Source organism: Umbelopsis ramanniana (genome assembly GCF_025399195.1).
Source record: "Umbelopsis ramanniana AG unplaced genomic scaffold K450scaffold_51, whole genome shotgun sequence".
Lineage (NCBI taxonomy): Eukaryota > Fungi > Mucoromycota > Umbelopsidomycetes > Umbelopsidales > Umbelopsidaceae > Umbelopsis > Umbelopsis ramanniana.
The window spans coordinates 81,729-102,301 of NW_026252137.1; the positions used below are offsets into that span (position 1 = coordinate 81,729).

Consider the following 20,573-nt stretch of genomic DNA (forward strand, 5'->3'; position numbering starts at 1 on the left):
ATAAAATTAGATTGGGTGGCCTACTGAGGCACTTTATTGGTGATAGAAAAGGGCTCGACACATTCTCGGCTGCTTCGATGCTGACTGTTGCGGCTTTTTTGTTTTCTTAAAAAAAAAAGTTTCAATGGTTGTTCCCAGGCAGAGTGACCTACAACCTTTGTGACAGGTGCTGACGGGACTTTCCAAAAAACGCAAACTCCACCATGGCTAAAAGAGGAGTGTGAAACTCAGGTTCCCCACATCGAAGTTTAACCACACAGAGGCCAAGCGATGTTTATTTGGGGGACAAGGTAATATGCCTGATTGTCCTTGGATTCGGATCCCTTTTATAACCTTTTTTTTTCATATATAAATTTCCTTCCCTTTTTTTTTCTCTTTCTCACATTCTCACTCTCTCTTTACTTTTTATTGTCTTTGGTATTGTGTATGTCGTCACCTTCTGCACCCGCCACAGCAAAAAATGTTTACAGCCGCACATTGCCAACCCATATCTCAGTAGTGGATGAACGAGAGGCAAAACGGATAAGCAACGCGATAGACCGTCGGTTGGCTGCCGAACGGGCTGCGTTAGCCAAAGATCGCACTGCCAAACTTTTGATTCTAGGCAAGTGTCTATCATCATGAGCGCTCGCTTTGTATCCTGACTAAACCCTACTGACTTTTGTAGGTGCTGGTGAATCTGGAAAAACAACTGTAAGTGCCGGATGGAAATGTCGGCGTGAAGGAAACGGCGCTAATTTTACAGCACTATCAGGTACTCAAGCAGATTAAAATCATACATGGTGAAGGATTCAATGTCGAGCGGGAGGAATATCGTAAAATCATCCGACAGAACGCTCTAACCGCCATTAGAGAGCTGTGTCTGTGCATGTTGCAACACAAAGCGACAGTCACATTTCCCATCAACCAGGAACATTTTGATTATTTATTGTCACTTGAAGGACCGGGAGAATCCACTTTTATGAATGGAAAGAAGTTTAGCAATCTTCTGCGAAGGCGCCAAAGTTCAGACGACGGCTCAGTCGATACTATTTTCCACCAAGCTGCGCCTTCCATAAAGGCTGTCTGGGGTGATCCCGCGGCTCAAGAAGTCTTTCAACGAGGGTTTGCAAAAAACATGCAAGATTCCGCTGCATCGTAAGTTGAAAAAGATAGTTTAGGTATAAGAAAAAAGACCCTTCTGTACTGACGGGGTTCACTTTGGGTCTGCAGATTTCTAGATGAAATAGATCGTCTGGCAGCCGACAAATACACCCCGACGGATGTGGATATTCTACGGGCACGTGTGAGAACATTTGGCGTAACCGAGCATCAATTCAAGATAGAGCTGGTTACATATAGGTGAGGGCAAATGGGGCCTTATGGATATCCCCCATCCGACAAAGGCACTCATTCCAACCTCTTTTTACAACAGAATATTTGATGTTGGTGGCCAACGATCGCAAAGACAAGGCTGGGCGTAAGTCACTTTCTCCATCTGTCAGTGCGGGGTGGCGTACAAAGCAGGCATTTGGGCCATCTGGTCTTGCCTCTGCGAGGTCCTTTTCCTTTTTTGATCCGCGGCCCTTTGCCTAACCCACCGTTTTCCATTGTCCCACCTAGCCCTTATTTTGACGACTGCAGTGCTATCATCTTCGTTGCTGCTGTGTCAAGCTTCGATCAATACCTTGTGGAAGATCCGTCAGTGAATCGCCTGTACGATGCTCTGCAGCTGTTTGAATCCATTTGCAACCATCGACTCCTTCGTTCCACTTCCATCATCTTGTTCCTTAATAAGATTGATGTTCTGAAGAGGAAATTGGCAAACGGCACTCGGTTGTCCTCTTACTTCAAGGATTATACAGGTGCGCTCGCCTCGCCGACAGAATGGCGGAGATTGACATCTGGATCCCATACTAACTCTATCTTCAAACCCCATCTCTCGCAGGTCCTAATGATTATCAGTACGTAACTTCGTACTTCCAGCACCTCTTCTTTTCTCAAAATAAGGTCCCTCAAAAGGAAATCTATTTGCATTTGACCCACGCCACTGTAAGTACTATCCCCACTCCTTTTTCCCGTCACACTTTGAATAACTAAGGCCCATGGGATATAGGATACAAGACAAATGCGGGTCATTGTCTCAGCTGTGAATGTGATTGTGCAGAGGATGAACCTAAAAAACTCAGGATTGATGTGAGAGAGGATAATTGCCTCTCTACGATGAGCTTTCATCACTACTTTAGATCTATTTTTTCAATCCCCCTGCGCTGCCTTTACCCCCATAGTTATCTATACCATCCCAGTTTTTCCTACTTACCCGATAATGTCGTATTGCGCAATTTGTACTCATTCGTTTCCCACACATTATTACCGTAGTATATATAAATCAGTTACTTTGAAACTGCATCCAAGCTGGAAACTATTGTATTGGATGGTAAAAAAAAAAACGGATGTATGAAAGGCATACAGCTAGAAAGAAAAAAAAATGTACAAAAAAAAAACGGAAATCTTCGAGTATGGTAACTTGCGAGATGGATGGGGGGTAATTGCGCAGACAGTGAGCCAACTGGGGTAAATTACTCATTGATAGTCCGGTTTGAGTTCAAGCAATTTCTCCTTTGGATTACCAGAATCGACATGTCGTGCAACCTTCTTCAGAAGACCGGTAATGATATCCTTATTGCGGTCCTTCTTAAGTCTTTTCCTAAACACAGACAAGAACTCCTTGGTGGTAAGACGTTTTCCGCGTAGTGCATTGACGACTTCTGCTTCGGTAATAAGATCCCCGTCAGCATCGGTAGCAGAAGGAGCGGGTGAACCGGATGGTGTTGAGTGCGGAGGAGGACTAGCTGAACCGGCAGCTTTGCGCATGCGTTTGGTCTCGCTCTCTCCATCGCTAATCTCACTAGACTGTCGTTTCTTGGCTCCATTGGTGGTGTCGGACGTAGAGCCTGGATGCGTTGGACTCAAGCTGCCTCTGTGAACAGGCGACGACGCTCGGGAAGAAGCGGCCGATGACAGGCTTCTCTCTCGTTTGACGTTATGTAAAGACGGCGAATGAGGTCTGCCAATAGGCTTGGAGAGCGGCTTACGGTTAGCCATTGCAAGCTTTTTCTGAGCCAGAGTAGGTTTGGTAGGCGTAGACACCTTCTTTGGCACCGCAGCTTCATTCTTCTTCTTTGTCTCTGCATCCGATTTGTTACTATCGTCGTCGTCATCTGACGATCCCAAGTCTCCCGTCTAATTAGGTAGAACGTTAAAATTAGAACATGCAAAACTCGTGCTTCCACATAAATTGATATACTAACGCTAGAGGCGTATGGATCGTGATCGTCGTCACTATCGTAGACGTTGTTCTTTTCCAGGTTGCGAACGAGCTTACGCATTTGCTAAATTGATTTTGAAGGGTACACGTTTAGCCCAGATACATACATGAAAATGTCAGTAATGCAATAGATCAGCTCACTTTGCCCTCATTCGTCAAAGAAATGTCTTTTTCATCGAAATCTTCAACAGTTTCATCGCCACCTGGCATATAGCCCTTCGTTTCCTTTTTGACTCTAGCCTATAGATGCAAATATTATTTAGTATTTCGGCTCCAGTAGTCATCCGCCCAAAAAATCGGAAGATGAACATACTTTGACATCTTTGGTTTCGTCGTCCTCAACTTCCATCTCTGCAGCCATCTCTTCATCGTCCTGGAAGACCTCCTCAAAATCAATGTCGTCGATGTCAGAGTCATTCCCTCCACGCCGTTTACCACCACCATCATCCTCATCTTCCGATTTGACGCTATTCATTTTTGATGTGTGAGCTTCATAGTTTCGACATCAAGGTACAGCAGGTTCAACACTAACCCAGTATTTCCACTGTCTACGGTCTTAAAGCGATCACGTTGGCTAGGAGCCGCAGCCTCCTCAGTCTCCATATCTTCAGTCTTGGGCTTGCGTGCAGTCAACCATCTACTAGACTCCGTTTTCTGTTGCCTCTTGTACTATCATGTTCGAAATACGTTAGACATACTAAATCAATGCTTCACAATGCAGGAAAATCGGTACGGACATGTTCTTCAGCTTCATCCAACGACATAGTTTGGTAACTGATCTTTGAATTGAACTTGTACCATTTGTCTACAGGAACAACTTTAAAGCCGTTTTCCTATATGAAAAAAGTCAGACGCAAAGCACAATCTCAAAACTAGGTTCCCCCTGATAGGGTTCCCACTTACGGCAAAGACAAACAACATGTAGTCTGACTTTTGGCCGCCTTCAAGCGTTCCAACAAAGGCGTTCTGATTATCAAAATCTTCCAAGACCCATGGTTTCTGCTCTTCTTCTCGTAACTTTCGAGTATCTTCTTTAGCAAGGAAAATCTGTCGGGTACGTTTCTTAAATAACATTTGCTTATTGCGAGTTGCGCCTCCCATGGGAGCAATCAGACTTGTATCAGCGCCCGTCTTTGGCCCACGACTAGGTTCCTCATTAACCGTTTCAGAGGTGCCAGCAATCGGTTCGGGATTAGGCTGAGGTGGCGGAGCATGAGGATCTTTACGTTGCAACTTTAATGGTGGCGTGAAGTTTTCAAGCATGACCGGCTTAATTGATTTAAAGTTCATAATGTTGTGTGCTTCTCCTTTGCTAGAGGACATTAGTGGAAAATCCTGTGAAGTGAGTGGAGGAAGTGAGTGTGCTTGTGATCCAGCTTGTCCATTGAGCTTGTTTCCCATGCCAGGTGGGTGCCGAGCTAGTGGTCGTCCCGGAACTCCACGTCCTCTTCCCATAGGTCTAGGAGAGCCGCCGCGGTTGACATTGTTTGTACGATAGATACTCGACATGTCAACTTGGTTTGTATGGAATGGAGACGAAACACTGCTGCTCTGCTGCAAATATCCTGCACTCTGAGCTTTTAGCTCATTACCTGTTTTATTGACATCATCACATTTACATGATAAATTTAATGGATGCCGACAATATTCGATATACTGATAACAAACGTGAAAAGGGAGAGATATCTACTAAAAACTACAATGATTTGAAATATGTCTCCAAATATAATAGCTTGTACAAATAGCCAATATTCTTAGAGAGAAGTTCCCTCCCGTTTATCACAATTTCGTTGCAACCCTTTATACTGCACCAACTGGCTACGTCAACATAATCATTATCTGTTTAACACTCCACAAATGCAAAAAAGGTTTCTGTGAGAAAATTACGTTTCCAACCACAGCGCAGTTCTAGAGCTGTCATAAACTGTACCTTTAAGCATGGACCTTCCAACATGGCAGAAAAATGCTATCGACATTAGACTAAACCGAGAACAAGACGAGAACCTTGGGGACCTATCGATAGCAAAAACAGATACTGTGAAAAATGAACCGACAATCGGATTTGGACAAGCCATGTATACGTTATTGGAGGCGAACAACCAAACCTGGCGCACCACGTTTATGCACCTACGGCAAGGAGTCGAGTTAAAAGGCAGGCACTGATAAGAACTTTTCAGACATATAATTGACTCTAATATTTTATTTATATTAGGCTATTTTGAAAGCGCAATAGTAGCTATCGACCAACATATTGCTAATGATAGCTCCGCGCATCAAGATCTCCTGGACTCTCTAGTGGATAAGGTAGAGTTTGATTGCGCAAGAATAACATCTTATAGATATCAAGTAAATTAAAATTCTGTGTTTAGGTTCTTATGACAAAGAATCATCACCACAATTCAGCATGTAACATCGCGCAATACTTGATATTGTATTCGGAGAGCAAGTCAGCCTTTTGCGATATGTTGCAACAGCAATTGATGTCGGATAACTTGAGAACCAAGCTAGCTATTCTTCGAATGATAGCTTACATTACAGAAGATTGGAAGAATACAGCTGATACGCAATTGGCAAACGTGCAGTACACTCAGGCGGAGGTCGGCACTGTAAAGCAATTTGTATCCTCGTGCGTTTTGATTGCGTCCTCAAGGTTAGTCTCAGACGATCGAAGCTGACCACTTGATATCCCATATTGAAGCTCGTCAACTGAAATATTGTCTCAGTCCCATTTCGACACAGCTTTCAGTTCTCGCTAGCGACTTAGTGCTTGTTATATCACGATATATCTTGAATTTCATGGCACGTCCACCCTCTGAACCAAGTCCAGTTAGTGGCGGGAAGATACAAATTATCGAAATCCAACAAAGCGGCTCACAAGAATACAAAGATACAGCTGAACTTTTGGAAAAGATGACAACACTCTTACAGACAATGGAAAAAGTAAGCAATGGAAAAAAAAAATGTGAAGCCATGGCCACTAATGGAACAGTACTGATGATACCATTTTAGTGGCTAGATGTCTCAGAATTCTTGATCAACCTTGCTTGGCGGGAGATACAATTGTTCTTGAAAGTGGCAAGGAACCACCTCGTGTCAGGAGACGTTAATGCACAATTACTGGACAAATTATCCAAGTTTTGGGATGTCATTTCGCGTGCTTTATCCTCAAAGTATATTCGATCCAAACCAAAATTAATGATCAAGACTTTGAAATCTCCAAATGATTTAAAGGTTAGTTTACTTACCTTGAAACACAAAATACTTTGAGCTTTACTAAAGTCGAATCACTATACAGCCTGAAGAAAAGCCGGTGTGGCTACTCAGTACAGTGTGCACAACACTCATCATCAATGGCAACAGATATCGATTGTTTGTTCCTAATAACGAGACGGATGTTGAATCGACACAAAAGCTGGATACAGAACTGCTGGACCATTCTGCTCAACTAGTACAGGACTACCTAGATGTCTTCGACGTTCTTCCCGGCTTTGACAAAGTCGGACACAACCTGCGCATGGCATTACACTGTCTTCGGGGTGATAACATAGAATCTGATGACCTCATCCCGTATCAACTCGAGATGCTACAACTATACCCAGAAGATATGAACCAGTATATCAACTATAGATTTCCAAACAAATTGATAGAAGGAATTTTCCAACAACTCGACAAAACATCCCTTGAATACAATGTCTGCAGCAAAGTGCTAGAAGGCGCCACTCCCAATTCAGACTACCCAACCTTAATTAAACATATATGCACGTACATTGGCCATACTGATAGCCAGATCAATCAACTTGCCCAAGATTGTATTGCGATGGTCTTGCAAAGGGAAGAAAATTGCGAGGAATCTCTATTCATTTTCATCGAATGCATGCGGTAAGCTTACGCTGGTGTGAATATGTCAATCAACCTTTTATTATTTCTGTACTGACGCTATGAACCGGTCTAGTAACGTAGCAAACGGACATGTGGAAATCAGGCAAGTGGCGAACCAGCAATTATCACCTGCTAATCTCTTGTCTGGCGGTGGTCTACCAAACAATACCAATGCAGCAGGTACAGGCATTACGCGCACTCAAACTGCCTCCTTTACATATATCCTTGCCCGTTTCCTCTCGCATCTAACCAAGCCTATTTACAGGAGGAGCAGTCGAGAAACTGAACCAGATGATGCTCGTTGTTAAGGAATGGGCAGAGAAGGTAAATAGTCGTACTCGTCATGTTGAATACGATTTTTTTCTGTTAACAGCGATCAATTCAAGGCAACAAAGAACAGTTGGGAACGCGTGATTCCAATGCTGACAACCAAAACCTATGCCTGTCGCAAAGACCAAACTTATACCACTGTTTGGAAAACGATTTCGGCGGCTATCAGCGCAGATCCTGATCTCGTTCGAATTGTTACGTCTTGTTGTGTGGATATTATGGAGCAGCAACCGAGGTATGCACAGTCCTTGTTATTGCTAGTCATCTTTTCATGAAATAAGAGTTCTTATGCTTCCTTATCCTTCGTGTTAGATTGACAGAGGAAATGATTAATGACCCTACAGATGAAGGAGCTTTGGCTGTTCAAGACTTGACGTTTGCTCGACTATGCCCGCTTTTGATCCTTTTGGTAAGGTCCAGGCCCTGTTGATATGATGGCGATACATCTTTTTAATGTATATTAATATTATACAACCAGTCACTGCCGGAGACAGCATTTTCAAGTATTGTAGCGGACGTAGATGTCCAAGAAGCGGGAGACTACTGGATGGAAGCATCTACTGAACAGCAGCCCCTCGATACAGACAAGAGCTTGTCCATGCGGCTACTGCAAGCTCTGTTGATCAGGTATGCAAAAGTACTCATGCACGAAAGCTAAAGTTACTCTTTATTCACCCTTCTACGCATTTTTTCCTTAGAGCTGAACACATTATGGAGATCCAATATATCCGTCCGGTAGCTTTGACGGTGCTGGCAGGGCTGTTTGGATCCCAAGGTAGATTCCTGAAGCTATGTACCATCAAGCTTCAAAAGTTGTTGGATCAATGGCGAGATTACCATGTTGTCATCAAATACTGGATCTACTCGTTTTGCGTATGGGCCAAGGGACCGTGGACAAGAACACTGTCGAATGACGATGCTTTCCTACTAAGTCAATTGAAGGATACTTGCTTGGATACCATATCCCACTGGCACGATATCCCCGGCAATGGTGAGTTAAAGTGGCCACCCAATGTTTGATATTGTCAATAGTTTCATAATCACTTTATTCATATGATATTCATATCTTTTGTAGATGAATTTCAGAAGTTAAAGATGGGAGCTGCCGAAGCAACAGCACTAGCAGACGGCATACTGGTTTCCTTACGCTGAATTGACACTAATTTTCATTAAGCTTATGGCCACCTTTTCCCTCTGGTCAATCCACTCACTCGTCATCATCAGGAAAATAGGATGAAAAGAGCGCTAACGGAAACAGATGTAAATTTCATTGAGCCATTTTAGTCCGGGATTGTAACAATAGCTTACTGTTGTAAATAGCTTCATCATCACGAGTGTGAAAACAAAATATAATCTTGTCAAACTGCAGAAAAGTTAGTGCCATGATGATATTGATTCTGGCAACGTATATCCAAATGCATTTCTACTTACGGGATTTTTCTGTTCTGCCGACTTATCGACGAGATAGTCTTTCACAGCAGACATTGCAACGTGTGCTGCCTTTTGCTTATCATACCCGTAGACTCCTGTCGAGATACAAGGGAATGCCACGGTGCGACAATCATTCTCTTCTGCCACCATCAGCGATCGAACATAACAACTTCGCAACTTGTCAGGAAGCTCTCGTTGCGGCCCGACTGTATGGATGACGTACTTTGCTGGAAGATTATATCCTAAAGCGAATGGTTAGCGGTTGTGGCCGTCCTTGATACAATGGATTGACGTACCCGGTGTTATTTTGGCATCCTAGCGCGCCCATGAAGTTGGAAGGTTAGAACTATGGTTAATAGTATGCTTGATATGCAAAGTTTCACTTACGCCAGTATCGCAGCCGTGTAATTTTTGACATTCTTTTAGCAGTTGTGGTCCTGCAGCTCTACCAATGACATGAGTTCCTGATTGCGATCTTGCAGATCACAATGTTCGAGCCTTACCGGTGAATCGCGCCGTCGACTTCATTTCAAGCAAACATGTTAGTCAAACGAATACTGAACACGTAGTAACTCGAGCCCTCTCCCCGCAGAGCCAAACGCCATTGATTGTTTACAAACCTCCACCTCCGCCAGCCAGAGCACTGTTGGCTGCGTTAACTGAACAGCCCACACATGTTGTGTTAATAAAAAAGCCATAATGTAAATATCCTTCAAGTCTATCAGCACCTACCAATCGCATCCACATTGAGGGTGGTAATATCGGTTTTCCTACAATTTATATCAGAACCACAGTTCAGTGTAATTCAATGGCCGAGTTCTGATCTAAAACTCAAGCTAATACCTACAGCAGTAGTACTTTCTCAGCAAGCTTTTTCCTGGCTATTTGCATAGTGTTGAAGAATGAATTCAAGCAAGACGGGTAGATACCAAGTGGAAGAAAGGAAGAGGTTTTAAATTGGGTGTGAATCCCGAACCGATGTTTTTTAAGACGCCGCACAAGAGGAAAAAGTGAGGTCAAAATTGCACACATTTTTGCCCCGCGTAACCAGTCCCAACATACCTCTTAAATTTGACCTTTATTTCGTTGTTTGTACAGACAATGAACGGCTGATAAGCCCTCATCTTCCCCATAACTTTCCAAAATAAACACCACTATTTATAATGCCAGAAGCATTAATCATTTTTTGGCTGCCTCATATGGCGGTTTCTTTGATTAACATCAGTGGCATCATCTGGTTTTTGAAAACCATTATTCCTGTAGCCTACAGGTGCCACTTGACCAGGGTAATGTTGTTGCCTTGGCACATAGTTGGACTCACGATTGTTGTAGTATCCTTGACCGCCATTAGTTGCATCATCTGGTTTTTGAGGACCATTATTCTTACGGTCGCTATGTGCCGCTTGAGTAGGGTGATTCTGCTGTCTCGGCACATTGTTGAAGTATTTTTGACCACCATTTGTCATATCAACTGGGTTTTGAAGACGAGTATCCTTGTGGCCCATAGGTGCCAACTGATCAGGGTGGTTCGGTTGCCCTGCCACATAATTGGGCCCAAAATTGAAGTACATCGGAATAAGCCCTATCAGATTGTACTCGTAAATAATAGAAAACAATACGAATATCAATATTTCATCCTACTAACGCTTATAAATCTCTTCATATTTGCCAGAATGAACACAAAAGACAATGTTTGCGAACTTATAACACGTTAAATTGATGTCTTGAATTGCTGATATCGTTCCCCACCACTGCCTTTCCCTTACCGGTACCTTGCCTTGTTTTCTCTTATCCATGAGGTAATCCCTTACTGCCTCCAATGCTATCATGGCTGCTTCCTCCCTGTGTGAGTTATACTTGTGACCTCGCCCTGTTGCAATACATGGAAAGATGATAGAAATGCAGCCATGTTCTTCTGCTAGACTCAGCGACTTGGTGTAGCAATGCCTCAGCTTTCCTCGGTCGAGGTCATTTGGACCAACGGCATGTATTACATATTTTGAGAGATTGTACCCTGTTTTTAACAAAAATTTTTAGAAGCAATTTTACCAATACGAGTTTTATACTACGTACCTTTGGTGATCTTGGCGTTCTGTGCTCTCGTACAGCGTGAGAAACTTAAATAATTTACAACATTTTCACTACAATTTACAACACTTGCTTACGCCTATTTCGCAACCGCCTAGCCTTTGGCATGCTTGTAATAACTTGGGTCCAGCAACTCTGAGAGGATATGAATATAACTGAAGATCCGTTTTACCTATACGCATTTACTTACTTATGAATTTCTTTACTGACTACATGAAAAAATGTCATGTTATCAGTTGTTCGAGACATTCTCAAAAAGTCCTTTTTCCGATGTCTATTTCTTTTTATCCATGAACAAAAAAACTCACCTCCATAATTGCCATCTAGGTTTCTGTTGCATGCATTGACTGTATAATATTGTTAAATCAAATATCTTCTGTGATATAATGAGATATTACGAAAGTATTCAATACCAATGGCATCATACGCATGGTAGGTGATGTCTTCCTTTCTGTAGTTCAAATGATGTGTTATTTTCTTCAGCAGTGTTCGACAGTGACATAGCAAATCCATACACTATATCTACTCTACAGTCAAATGAAACCATGTTACAGTGTGAAAGATTTGTTTGAGAGAAATTGGCGATACGTGGAGGGAAGTAGAGGCGACACGGCGCAGCGCCTTTATAGTGTTTTGCCTGGGAAATCTTTGAGGTTTGAAATGCTTTGTACGTAGGCTGCGCAAAGAGGTTCCGTAGCAAACAAAGCGCAAACAATCTCACAATTTGTTACACCAGAACGATGGTTGTTCATGGGGGACTTTTCTATTCGACTTTATGCGCAGAAACAGGCAGTATCACGTTTTGAAAAGCAAACCTTTCACTGACAGCCACGAACAAAATCGTGACCTGGCCACGTGAATGCCTTTCGGCAGCCTACATAGCATTGGATTTTACAGTAGAGCTATTGTTTCATTGCTTTGTCTTTCTCCATTGACGAACAACATTTCCCAAATGCTACCGACATTTCTTTACTTCATATTGAAAACGCTGCTATTACAATTATATCCAGCTTATATTTCATACAAGGCCATAAAATCCAGTAGCAACTATCAGCAGCTGGCTCCGCTGCTTATGTATTGGATAGTCACTGCAACCTTTCTAGTTGCAGAGTATGTCAGCGATATTGTGTTGTTTTGGTAAGCTTGGCATACTATCGTAGCAGTTCTTTCGTCCAATTTCTGAGTCCAAAGTTGTAGGTTTCCCTTTTACAACGACATCAAAGCATTATTGGTCATATGGTTTATCTTGCCGCAGACACAGGTAATACAGGACCCCGTTGTAAATAGCAAGTGCAGGCTTAAAACTAACTATGGTGTCACAGGGCTCGGTTATCATTTACCAGCAGGCTATTCAACCATTTCTAGCCCAGCATGAATCACGCATCGATAGAGCTTTATTAGATCTTCAGAAGCAAGCTCGGCGCACAGGCCTTGAGTATGGCAAGCGGGGAATCGCTATTTTGAACAGCGCTCTAGGAGACTTGTTAGTCAAGGTAAGCCAAGCGGCCCTCGATGGATTGTCATCCATTCATTCGTTCACTGGTTGACCCATCTTTGTTTGTATACCATTTTCCACTAGCTGCGTGCTATGATACTTTCGGCTGGACCAGAATCAGCAACACCTGCTCCTCCACCACAAACAAGTGCTTTTTCAAAGTTGCCTTCCTTTGATATCGCTTCTCTCACACCATTCGCAGTCTTTTCTTCGCTTATCAGAGACCCTAATAGTCCAGTCAAAGATGATCCTTTTTTCATTCACCCAGCAAGTCTGGGAGCACCTCCCAAAGACCAAACCGAACTAAGATCACAGAGGGATCACCTGGAAAAGATGATGAAAGATTTGGATGCTTTGGAGCCAACATTACTGGAAAGAACAGAGAGCTTTGACTCCATAGCATCGTACGAATCAGCCAAAAAGGTCACTCCATCAACCAGCTTATCTGAAGCATCTGCGGCAGGCTGGTCCGGTTATTTCAGTGGTTGGTGGCCGACGCCAAAGGAACAAACGGAACCAAGTATTAAAAGCAAGGATGAATGATTACAATCATCATATGTATAGAACCCCGAACCCTTTACTATCAACGGTCAACTCTCTGATTTGTATTCTGGTCTTTTGCCTATTGTAATGTAATTGCCTCGTAACCTCCTTTTTCAAGCCTTCCTTTGCCGTCCAATGATCGCTTGACCGCCGCTATTATCCAAGCCAACTAAATCTTCCTATCTAAATACGGAAAATTTGCGGGTGACAAAATGGAGATCAAACCTTGTTACTTCTTGGTTGCTATTGCAACACTCATGATTATTGTTTGTGGATCAGACATAGACAACCAGCTTTCATATGCCTTCTGCAATAAATGTATAGCGACCAACATATGTTTCTTCTTCATGACTCCATGCACAGCTTCCCATGTGCTTCGTTTGCAACCTTGTATTGTTTAATCCTGCCGTGCCGTTGGTGAGTGTTCATCCAACCCTTGGTCCATTCTATAATCCTTGGCTAGATGCGCCAAAATGATAGTTTCGAGATTGATTCAAAACAGTATTGCCTGGGAATTCTCACTTTATTTTCTAATCTCCTTTACCCAACTTGCTATTGAACTCTCTTCTTCCTGGCACTGCCAAAGCTTGTATGGTCAAATCTGCCTCACCTCGACCTGATAACGTCTCAATATCAGGCGAATCGCGCGCTTGTTCCTACGATGGTAGAGTAAAATGTTCAACAAACCAACAGCTTTTCTGACACAACAAACACACCTAACCATAGTATCTCTCGTTTGATAGGCAAATTTGAACACTCGGCCATGTACTTGGAGCCAGCAGAGGAAAAATTAGGCTTAGTGCGAAACGCCTCCAACACTTCGGCCTTCATTAACATCGTGTAAGTGAAAAGAGGTGAATCAACATCTATACGATATTATATGGTTAACCCGGCCTTATGTGTAGTTGCGTCGTGGCAGGTAGCGGCACGCTCGGTATTCCATATGCTCTCCGGCAATCCGGTTGGATAGGATTATTTCTATTGATGCTGAGTGCGGTAATGTCCAACTATGCTGGAGCCTTGTTGATCAAATGCCTTTATTATGATCCGTAGGTATTTTGGCTATCTGAAAGTAGAGTGGCAGTGGACTCGTACTGGCGTTTCAACAATTTTCACACTGACTTTTTCCTTGTCTAGCAAACGGCGACTTTCAGGTTTCCCAGAAATCGGCTATGAGGCGTTTGGAAAAGCAGGTCGTGCACTAGTCCTCGCTTTCAATTATACACTCCTATTGACAACTCCAGTGCTGTACCTCATTTTGGCCGGCGATAACCTTGCCGCGCTCATGCAGCCCTTGAATGTACCAATTACAATGAAGGCTTGGGTCTGGATTTTGACTGTCGCTGTATGTATCCCATTTATTGTGGTGAAAAATATGAAAGAAGTAGCTGTCATGAGGTAAGCAGATTAGGAAACAGATCGAAAAGTTTATTTCGAGCCCCCATCCTCTAACAGCTTTGTCACAGTTTCTTTGGAAGTCTCGCCACAGTTTGCGTTGTCATTGTAGTAGCTGTCATGTCGGTGGCAGATTTTGAACAAACTCGCATGGATCACCAGCATGACATTGCAAGACCGAGGTATTTCCCGATCGCTCTCTGCATGTTTGCTTTCTCATACGGTGGAAACGTCATTTATCCCCAAGTCGAAGAATCCATGAGAGATCCTAAGAGCTGGAACAAGGTCTTGCTGGCCGCAAATTTTCTCATCACCTCCATGTACATTCTGACAGGTGTACCATGCTACCTAGTCTACGGAAATACAGTGAAATCCCCCGTATACGCTAGCATTCCATCTGGAGCTCCTCAAAACATCGCCATGGTGGTCATCACCATTCACGTTCTCCTCGCAATTCCCATCTATCTATTTTCATTCACCATGGAGATCGAACGAATGCTGGGCATAACACAAGCAAACGAACGATTTTCCAAACTAACGTGGCTTACATTTCGCACTATACTGCGCATAGCTGAGCTGTGTTTTTGCGCTACCATTGCCATCATCATTCCTTTCTTCGGAGACTTCATGGCTCTATTGGGTGCATTGGCCTCGGGGTTCCTTCTTCTCGTGTTTCCCTGTCTGTTCTACGTGAAACTGTTTGGGCTTGCACGCATAGGATGGGTTAATTTTGTAGCTTGTATATGTATTTGTATTATTGGTGTCCTTTGTGCCGCTATAGGAACAGTTGATGCCATCACCGCCCTTGTTAAAGATTTTCAAGGCGTAGCATAGAGTAGTGTTGCTCGGGAGGAATTAGAAAGATATATTTCAACTAGCGCATGGTTCACTATCATATCACTGCTTCTTGTTTCGGTTGTGTAAAAATGGTTTTTAATACAGCCTTTGCATACCAAAAATACATTATTGTATAGGAAGACGATAAGTTGTATCATATCCCCACAACACACTGAATAAAAGAATGGTGTTTGTAGATGGATAAGATGTTGGTAGATGGGAGTTGCATTAAAGTCCTGTGCATGGAGTATTTGATCGGAAGTTCTGCAAGAGTTTCAAAAAGGATGATGTCTACACGATGAAGGGTTTGCAATATATGACTAAAGAACATTAGAACAAGGCGCATTGAGGATGAAATGAAGTTGGCCCACCAAATAATCAACCCCGACACAGTTCTACTCACCTAGTCCATTTTTGCCAGGTTATCACTGAGCATACTCTTTGAACGCATAATCCATCAGCAGCCGCATTTCATTCAATTGTTTCTCCTCCAACCGAGAAACACTGTCACCCCGCTCAACTTGGTCCACAAAGGCTTGGGCCCCTCGGTTACTGTCGTTACCATAAACTGTCTTTAAAAGCGGATGCTGGATCTTGCGAAACCACCACTTTGAATTCCAAAAGTCTCCTTCTCGTCTATGCACAATTGCGTGCCAATAATTTGCAGTTTGATCCGGGTCAAGTGGTTCGACGAGATCGTGCGCTCGTTTCCAATCGTCATTCATAAGGTGCAACCCCGCTTTGACATTGGCATGAAACGGTAGTGCGTCAATCTTGGCTGTCAGATCTCGGTTATATACTTGAGCCGGGCAAAGTGGAGGCAGCGGTTTCCTCGCACAAAGTTCTTCGAGAATAGGTTCTGGTGTCGGTAGTCGTGTTAGTCCCATGAAGAGGTTATGGGTAGTGAGAGGTGAGCTTCGCTTGTACCGTGATAAGTTGTCGGCGCTGAAAGTAGGTCTCTGCAGGTCACATGGTATCAGCTAGACTTCGTGGCAGCCGATCCAAAATAAGGCATATTAAACTGAGGAAGAGGTATCCTTCATTATTTGAATTAAAGCACTTTTCCAATGATTAGTATGCTAGCTGCGTCCATTTGTCACTCTCATTGCAGCCCTGAAAACATTCACTTGAATTCGGGTTAATGATAATAAAAATGTGATATGCATACAGCCATCTTTTCTTTTCATCAGTCGAAATGGTTTAGAAGTTCACTTTGGGCCCCAACCTCATACAGACTTTCATTTTTTATGAGCACTGCGAGTTATTTACAGCATTTTTTTTTTGCTTGAATTCTTTTATATTTGATGCTTGTTAGTCTATTGATTGATTTCATAAGCAAAAAATAGTATCATCGCAAGGTTAAATAAATAAATAAATACCAAAATATAAGTATACCTCTCGAGCATTTGTGCGAGTAACCCATCAAACAAGATAGGGTTACTGCTGCAAACAGTTGGAAATGACGATTGCGGCTACACACTTCCATTGTGAACGCAATCGACCCAATTCTCAGATGAATAGTCTATAGTCTAGACATGATTTTTTTTTTTAAGTGAGCAATATTGTACAGCACCAGTATTCCTTTCCATTTGACCTCTTTATTATTTCCCCAAAATTTTCCGTCCATGAGCTGTTATATGTGTAATCCAAAGTAGGGAATACATAGTGATAATGCTATGTAGAGAAAGATACCAAAGTCATCAAACTAAATCAATTATATTACAGTCAAACATTGAACTCAAACTCAACACGCGACTCAGGTTTGCATATGAGTGTACATAACACTGACTGTGCTGTTGAACTGACAACTGGCCGAGATCTAAGGATTATCGCAACTCGGTAAAAGTTGCCCATATCATTTGTTCAGTTAACGTTAAGAGCTTCGAAGGTATTTCAAGTTCAAGTGCGTCCTAGTACGCATGATAGGTTCTTTTCATGATCAGGGCTGTAACGAGCGTGATCACCAATACTTGTCTTCAAAAAAAAAAAAACCTTACCATCAGTCTATCAGCAAGCCCGCCACATATTGTATGACTTGGCCTCCAAGGTGAGTGCAGCTGGGCAATGGAACTAGGGCGATATTCACCATTGATACCTAAGGAACGCCATAAGAATTCATCCCCCAATAAACTGAAGTTCGCAGAAAAACAGAAATTGAAGAGACCGTGAGGTAAGCACAGAAATGAGCAAAGTCGTTAATGGGTAATTATGATACTTTATAAAATTTCAAGTATTCCGAAAAAATTGACTTGGACGGGTAAAGTGGATGCCACGGGGAAAGCAGTATGTTAACTACCAAAATGCTTAGGTACTGCCATTGTCTTTAAACAGTTTAGAGGTTGTTTTTTTATCGGAACTCAAAGACTGCAGAGATGAGAGATGTAGATACTGAGAGCTGGTAAAAAAAAAAATTCGGTCTCCTGGGCGTAAAAAACTTATCCCACAAGCTGTATGCGAGAGGACGCTCCAGCCTCTTAAAAACTTCTTCTCATTTCATCAGTATAAAGCTTCTTCCACCTTCATAATACGCTTTGCAATCGATCCTGTCACCGAACAAGTCAACTTTTCTCACCAGTACACCAAGCATGGAGTCAGGCCAGTGCGAATGTTACGTCATCAAAACAGAAATAACCTTTTGTCATATAAATTATATCCCATTTTCCACATTATCATGGCTGTATTTAATAGCATCAAATGAGAGCGTGTAAAAATAATAATGTTATCAAAAGGATAAAGTGATGATTTACCAGGCGTATCATACCACATCAGCGTCTAAAATAAAAATCTGAGTTTTAAACAAGGTAAACATCAGGAATGCCGAGTTTTAAAAAAGCAGACTCTTGGTGCAATGGAAAAATTCCCTAACAGGAACCGTTTAGCCCTGGGTTCGAGGCAAGATGACCGAGTGGTTAAGGTGTTTGACTTAAGATCAAATCAGCGTAAGCTGGCGCGGGTTCGAACCCCGCTCTTGTCACCAAATTTTGATCTTTGAAAATAATTTTGGATTTGCTTTTGCTTCCTTCAACTACCTCTGAATCTACTTTTTCTTTAACGATTCAGGCACTTCATAATTTACGATCATTCCTCCATCGTTGTCGTGGTCATTCTTTCTGTGTCAACCTTTCTGAGTGACAACTTAGTTTTTAAGTATCCAGTCCAGCTGAACGCGCTCTAGCGAATTTCCCTAGCGCTATGATATAACTATTCTTCATATTCGCCTGATTTGAAGGGTTTTTTTTTGTTAATGTTCTTGCGTCTGAACACTGACAAGGTTTTTCAACGTAGTGTCCTGACAACTGAGCGGTGGACGACGAGCAGCTGGTGTCCAACTTAAAAACTTTCAGCTTAACAAGGTACATGTGGGACTTTATAACTGTGTTCAACACAGGTTCTATTCTTCGGCTTAAAGTAAGTCAACGGAAAATAAAGATCGCTGTATGATACGCCGTGAAATTATACTGCTGAAATAATAAGCAGGTTTAGTAGATGGCTTGCAAAGCGTTCAAAAGACTGTGTTCAGCGTCGTCCTGTTGTACAGAAAAGAATAAAAAATTATTAGCCAAATAATTCACAAGGGACATTAACAAGTTCATCATTTTTAGTCGTCAGCTTACCATCTCCAGAGACCACATCATGATACCACCAAGGTTTTGCTTCTTGGCATATTGAGCTTTGAGAGTGAGACTTTGGGGATCGTCAAAAGTAACAAATTGACTGTTAGAGGCCTTGAAAGCATAAGGAGTTTTGTTGGCCGAGCTCCAGTATGACTTCCAGCCGTTCTTGTTCTGGAGAATGCCGAGTTCCTTGATAGTACGCCATTGCATTTCACCAGAGTAAGTAGCCACTGCACCAGGGCAAGGGTCGGCACTCTTGGTATCGTATTGATCACCTTGAATAGCGTTGGTGTTCATAGGAACGCTTTGACCAGTCTTAGCAGTGATGGGAACCTGCGTGTCGATGGTAAATCCATAGAAAGGTACACCAAGAACGAGCTGATCTTTGGGAATACCGGCCTTGCTCCATGCAGCGATGGCCGCAGAGTCTGAGGAGTCGTCATACTTGGTAGAGTAGAGAGGGGAATTGGAGGAAGTGTCGGTTTTCCTGTAAAATAAAAACGAAAGGGTTAGCATTTATCGCAAGCAATGATTTGAAGTGAGAAATGTGTAATTACCAGTTGCCGGCAATATCGTAAGCCTGATACGATACATGTCGTTAATAAATTTGAGTCTCGTTTACATAACAGTTTGTGCATGAATAACCTTACCATAATATAAAAGTAATCCATAGCAGCAGCCCAACCAGGAAGTCTGGAAGAGGGGTTACCAGATGCATCGTTGAAAGGAGAGGTAGAGACGGCAGCAGTGATCAATTTGGCAGACTTGAAGTTGGCCTTGAGCTTTTTGCGGAGCAATTGAACGAAGGACAAAAAGTTTGCGGTATCATGGGCATTTCTATTGACAGGAGGAGGGAGATGAGAATTAATGCGAGGGAACTCTCAAGTAATACAGCAATTTTATGACGAAGACGGCCATTTCATCTTACATTGTGTTACAGGCAACTCCGTTGGGGTTATTAGGGTATTCCCAGTCGAGATTGAGACCGTCCAAGTCATAGTCTTGAACCGCTTTCACGAGAACGTCCGTCCAAGCGTCGCGTGAGCTTGCAGTTTGAACCAAACTGCTGAAGTAGAGAGAGCCAGTCCATCTATTATCACGAGGTTCAGGCAAAAATTATGAAAATTGAAAAAGATTTTCGGATTTGCCGATAAGTAAGCGAGTGGCGAAGTAGAAGTAAGTTGGATGTACAAGTTAGTTTTACAGCGATGGATGAAGTTTATGCCAAGCTCCCTTAGACAGTGGTGGAATTGCTTACCCTCCAACAGCCAAAGAAACGGCCTTGCCATGGGCATGAGCGTCCTTTACAACGCCTTGGAGTTGAGTTACGGAAAATTGGCCAAGAGCACCAGTTTTATCAGGAACAGCGAACGAGTAGAGAAGATGGTCAAGTTTGTCGTAAGAGATGTTGGTGGGGAGATCCCTAATTTATTCAATTGATGTCAGAGATTTTTCTTATCTACGCATAATTCTTACTGCTTTAACCTACCAGTCAGTAACGTAGGCACTAACTTTGCCGTGCTTTTTGGGGTGGGAACCGCAAGCAACTGAGGATACGACCAGTTGCGCCAATACAGCAAAGATGGCAATTCTGACCATTGAATGTTCAAGAAAAGAGAGGAAAGAGTAGTTTAGCTGAAATTGTTTGTACATG

The 20,573-nt window shown here is 42.6% G+C and overlaps 11 protein-coding genes and 1 non-coding gene across 12 annotated transcripts; 6 read left to right on the forward strand and 6 right to left on the reverse strand.

The window, feature by feature from the left end:
• The first annotated feature begins 630 nt into the window (after window positions 1-630).
• Window positions 631-2,364, forward strand: K450DRAFT_252590 (uncharacterized protein). The gene is made up of 7 exons (XM_051590908.1): window positions 631-693; window positions 755-1,137; window positions 1,213-1,341; window positions 1,415-1,459; window positions 1,603-1,844; window positions 1,928-2,031; window positions 2,096-2,364. Exons 2-7 carry the CDS (start codon window positions 869-871, stop codon window positions 2,177-2,179), a joined length of 873 nt encoding a protein of 290 aa, XP_051442323.1. The 5' UTR covers window positions 631-693; window positions 755-868; the 3' UTR covers window positions 2,180-2,364.
• Window position 2,365: 1 nt separating this feature from the next.
• K450DRAFT_252594 (uncharacterized protein) lies at window positions 2,366-2,728 on the reverse strand. Its single transcript, XM_051590909.1, has one exon. The coding sequence runs from the start codon at window positions 2,564-2,566 to the stop codon at window positions 2,402-2,404; it is 165 nt and encodes a 54-aa protein (XP_051442324.1). The 5' UTR covers window positions 2,567-2,728; the 3' UTR covers window positions 2,366-2,401.
• Window positions 2,389-4,865, reverse strand: K450DRAFT_252600 (uncharacterized protein). Its single transcript, XM_051590910.1, has 7 exons — window positions 4,211-4,865; window positions 4,045-4,140; window positions 3,840-3,976; window positions 3,621-3,774; window positions 3,449-3,547; window positions 3,291-3,371; window positions 2,389-3,222 (listed from the first exon to the last, which is right to left on the reverse strand). The coding sequence occupies exons 1-7, from the start codon at window positions 4,814-4,816 to the stop codon at window positions 2,563-2,565; spliced, it is 1,833 nt and encodes a 610-aa protein (XP_051442325.1). The 5' UTR covers window positions 4,817-4,865; the 3' UTR covers window positions 2,389-2,562.
• Window positions 4,866-5,208: 343 nt separating this feature from the next.
• On the forward strand, window positions 5,209-8,783 carry K450DRAFT_252609 (uncharacterized protein). Its single transcript, XM_051590911.1, has 13 exons — window positions 5,209-5,459; window positions 5,520-5,611; window positions 5,677-5,957; window positions 6,031-6,247; window positions 6,317-6,538; window positions 6,603-7,186; window positions 7,260-7,366; window positions 7,452-7,510; window positions 7,573-7,751; window positions 7,829-7,925; window positions 7,995-8,143; window positions 8,215-8,507; window positions 8,592-8,783. The coding sequence occupies exons 1-13, from the start codon at window positions 5,246-5,248 to the stop codon at window positions 8,666-8,668; spliced, it is 2,571 nt and encodes an 856-aa protein (XP_051442326.1). The 5' UTR covers window positions 5,209-5,245; the 3' UTR covers window positions 8,669-8,783.
• Window positions 8,538-9,901, reverse strand: K450DRAFT_252624 (uncharacterized protein). Its single transcript, XM_051590912.1, has 8 exons — window positions 9,795-9,901; window positions 9,680-9,717; window positions 9,568-9,606; window positions 9,451-9,469; window positions 9,335-9,392; window positions 9,244-9,262; window positions 8,948-9,189; window positions 8,538-8,879 (listed from the first exon to the last, which is right to left on the reverse strand). The coding sequence occupies exons 1-8, from the start codon at window positions 9,836-9,838 to the stop codon at window positions 8,784-8,786; spliced, it is 555 nt and encodes a 184-aa protein (XP_051442327.1). The 5' UTR covers window positions 9,839-9,901; the 3' UTR covers window positions 8,538-8,783.
• A 225-nt stretch (window positions 9,902-10,126) lies between these two features.
• Window positions 10,127-11,807, reverse strand: K450DRAFT_282711 (uncharacterized protein; the record flags this gene model as incomplete). The annotated part of the gene is made up of 10 exons (XM_051593448.1): window positions 11,551-11,807; window positions 11,449-11,486; window positions 11,344-11,382; window positions 11,226-11,244; window positions 11,113-11,170; window positions 11,021-11,039; window positions 10,714-10,961; window positions 10,593-10,647; window positions 10,216-10,529; window positions 10,127-10,156 (listed from the first exon to the last, which is right to left on the reverse strand). The coding sequence occupies exons 1-10, from the start codon at window positions 11,580-11,582 to the stop codon at window positions 10,127-10,129; spliced, it is 852 nt and encodes a 283-aa protein (XP_051442328.1). The 5' UTR covers window positions 11,583-11,807.
• A 154-nt stretch (window positions 11,808-11,961) lies between these two features.
• On the forward strand, window positions 11,962-13,516 carry K450DRAFT_282712 (uncharacterized protein). Its single transcript, XM_051593449.1, has 4 exons — window positions 11,962-12,172; window positions 12,233-12,296; window positions 12,358-12,528; window positions 12,615-13,516. Exons 1-4 carry the CDS (start codon window positions 11,988-11,990, stop codon window positions 13,071-13,073), a joined length of 879 nt encoding a protein of 292 aa, XP_051442329.1. The 5' UTR covers window positions 11,962-11,987; the 3' UTR covers window positions 13,074-13,516.
• K450DRAFT_252634 (uncharacterized protein) lies at window positions 13,180-13,516 on the forward strand. Its single transcript, XM_051590913.1, has one exon. It carries the CDS (start codon window positions 13,286-13,288, stop codon window positions 13,472-13,474), a length of 189 nt encoding a protein of 62 aa, XP_051442330.1. The 5' UTR covers window positions 13,180-13,285; the 3' UTR covers window positions 13,475-13,516.
• Window positions 13,517-13,664: 148 nt separating this feature from the next.
• K450DRAFT_282713 (uncharacterized protein) lies at window positions 13,665-15,627 on the forward strand (the record flags this gene model as incomplete). Its single annotated transcript, XM_051593450.1, has 5 exons — window positions 13,665-13,737; window positions 13,817-13,913; window positions 13,979-14,122; window positions 14,211-14,471; window positions 14,540-15,627. 5 exons carry the CDS (start codon window positions 13,665-13,667, stop codon window positions 15,300-15,302), a joined length of 1,338 nt encoding a protein of 445 aa, XP_051442331.1. The 3' UTR covers window positions 15,303-15,627.
• Window positions 15,556-16,232, reverse strand: K450DRAFT_252637 (uncharacterized protein). The gene is made up of 2 exons (XM_051590914.1): window positions 15,709-16,232; window positions 15,556-15,625 (listed from the first exon to the last, which is right to left on the reverse strand). Exon 1 carries the CDS (start codon window positions 16,190-16,192, stop codon window positions 15,731-15,733), a length of 462 nt encoding a protein of 153 aa, XP_051442332.1. The 5' UTR covers window positions 16,193-16,232; the 3' UTR covers window positions 15,556-15,625; window positions 15,709-15,730.
• Window positions 16,233-18,196: 1,964 nt separating this feature from the next.
• Window positions 18,197-18,279, forward strand: K450DRAFT_t85. Its single transcript has one exon. It is a non-coding gene; the product is annotated as a tRNA-Leu (tRNA).
• A 505-nt stretch (window positions 18,280-18,784) lies between these two features.
• K450DRAFT_290534 (uncharacterized protein) lies at window positions 18,785-20,518 on the reverse strand (the record flags this gene model as incomplete). The annotated part of the gene is made up of 7 exons (XM_051593566.1): window positions 18,785-18,832; window positions 18,920-19,406; window positions 19,477-19,499; window positions 19,570-19,756; window positions 19,848-20,009; window positions 20,178-20,342; window positions 20,409-20,518. 7 exons carry the CDS (start codon window positions 20,516-20,518, stop codon window positions 18,785-18,787), a joined length of 1,182 nt encoding a protein of 393 aa, XP_051442333.1.
• Between the last annotated feature and the right edge of the window lie 55 nt (window positions 20,519-20,573).

What these genes read in the sequence shown, in the direction of transcription:
- K450DRAFT_252590 (XM_051590908.1), top strand. Translation starts at nt 869, where the DNA reads ATGTTGCAACACAAAGCGACAGTCACATTTCCCATCAACCAGGAACAT. An exon ending in TCGCAAAGACAAGGCTGGGC is followed by an intron (nt 1,460 to 1,602) that starts GTAAGTCACTTT and finishes TGTCCCACCTAG; the next exon opens with CCCTTATTTTGACGACTGCA. An exon ending in TGCATTTGACCCACGCCACT is followed by an intron (nt 2,032 to 2,095) that starts GTAAGTACTATC and finishes CATGGGATATAG; the next exon opens with GATACAAGACAAATGCGGGT.
- K450DRAFT_252594 (XM_051590909.1), bottom strand. Translation starts at nt 2,566, where the DNA reads ATGAGTAATTTACCCCAGTTGGCTCACTGTCTGCGCAATTACCCCCCA.
- K450DRAFT_252600 (XM_051590910.1), bottom strand. Translation starts at nt 4,816, where the DNA reads ATGTCGAGTATCTATCGTACAAACAATGTCAACCGCGGCGGCTCTCCT. An exon ending in ACGAAACCAAAGATGTCAAA is followed by an intron (nt 3,548 to 3,620) that starts GTATGTTCATCT and finishes TTGCATCTATAG; the next exon opens with GCTAGAGTCAAAAAGGAAAC. An exon ending in ACGATCCATACGCCTCTAGC is followed by an intron (nt 3,223 to 3,290) that starts GTTAGTATATCA and finishes CTACCTAATTAG; the next exon opens with ACGGGAGACTTGGGATCGTC.
- K450DRAFT_252609 (XM_051590911.1), top strand. Translation starts at nt 5,246, where the DNA reads ATGGACCTTCCAACATGGCAGAAAAATGCTATCGACATTAGACTAAAC. An exon ending in TCTTACAGACAATGGAAAAA is followed by an intron (nt 6,248 to 6,316) that starts GTAAGCAATGGA and finishes ATACCATTTTAG; the next exon opens with TGGCTAGATGTCTCAGAATT. An exon ending in AATCTCCAAATGATTTAAAG is followed by an intron (nt 6,539 to 6,602) that starts GTTAGTTTACTT and finishes ATCACTATACAG; the next exon opens with CCTGAAGAAAAGCCGGTGTG.
- K450DRAFT_252624 (XM_051590912.1), bottom strand. Translation starts at nt 9,838, where the DNA reads ATGCAAATAGCCAGGAAAAAGCTTGCTGAGAAAGTACTACTGCT. An exon ending in GCTGAGAAAGTACTACTGCT is followed by an intron (nt 9,718 to 9,794) that starts GTAGGTATTAGC and finishes TATAAATTGTAG; the next exon opens with GAAAACCGATATTACCACCC. An exon ending in CCTCAATGTGGATGCGATTG is followed by an intron (nt 9,607 to 9,679) that starts GTAGGTGCTGAT and finishes TGGGCTGTTCAG; the next exon opens with TTAACGCAGCCAACAGTGCT.
- K450DRAFT_282712 (XM_051593449.1), top strand. Translation starts at nt 11,988, where the DNA reads ATGCTACCGACATTTCTTTACTTCATATTGAAAACGCTGCTATTACAA. An exon ending in AGCGATATTGTGTTGTTTTG is followed by an intron (nt 12,173 to 12,232) that starts GTAAGCTTGGCA and finishes CCAAAGTTGTAG; the next exon opens with GTTTCCCTTTTACAACGACA. An exon ending in TAGGAGACTTGTTAGTCAAG is followed by an intron (nt 12,529 to 12,614) that starts GTAAGCCAAGCG and finishes ATTTTCCACTAG; the next exon opens with CTGCGTGCTATGATACTTTC.
- K450DRAFT_252634 (XM_051590913.1), top strand. Translation starts at nt 13,286, where the DNA reads ATGGAGATCAAACCTTGTTACTTCTTGGTTGCTATTGCAACACTCATG.
- K450DRAFT_252637 (XM_051590914.1), bottom strand. Translation starts at nt 16,192, where the DNA reads ATGGGACTAACACGACTACCGACACCAGAACCTATTCTCGAAGAACTT.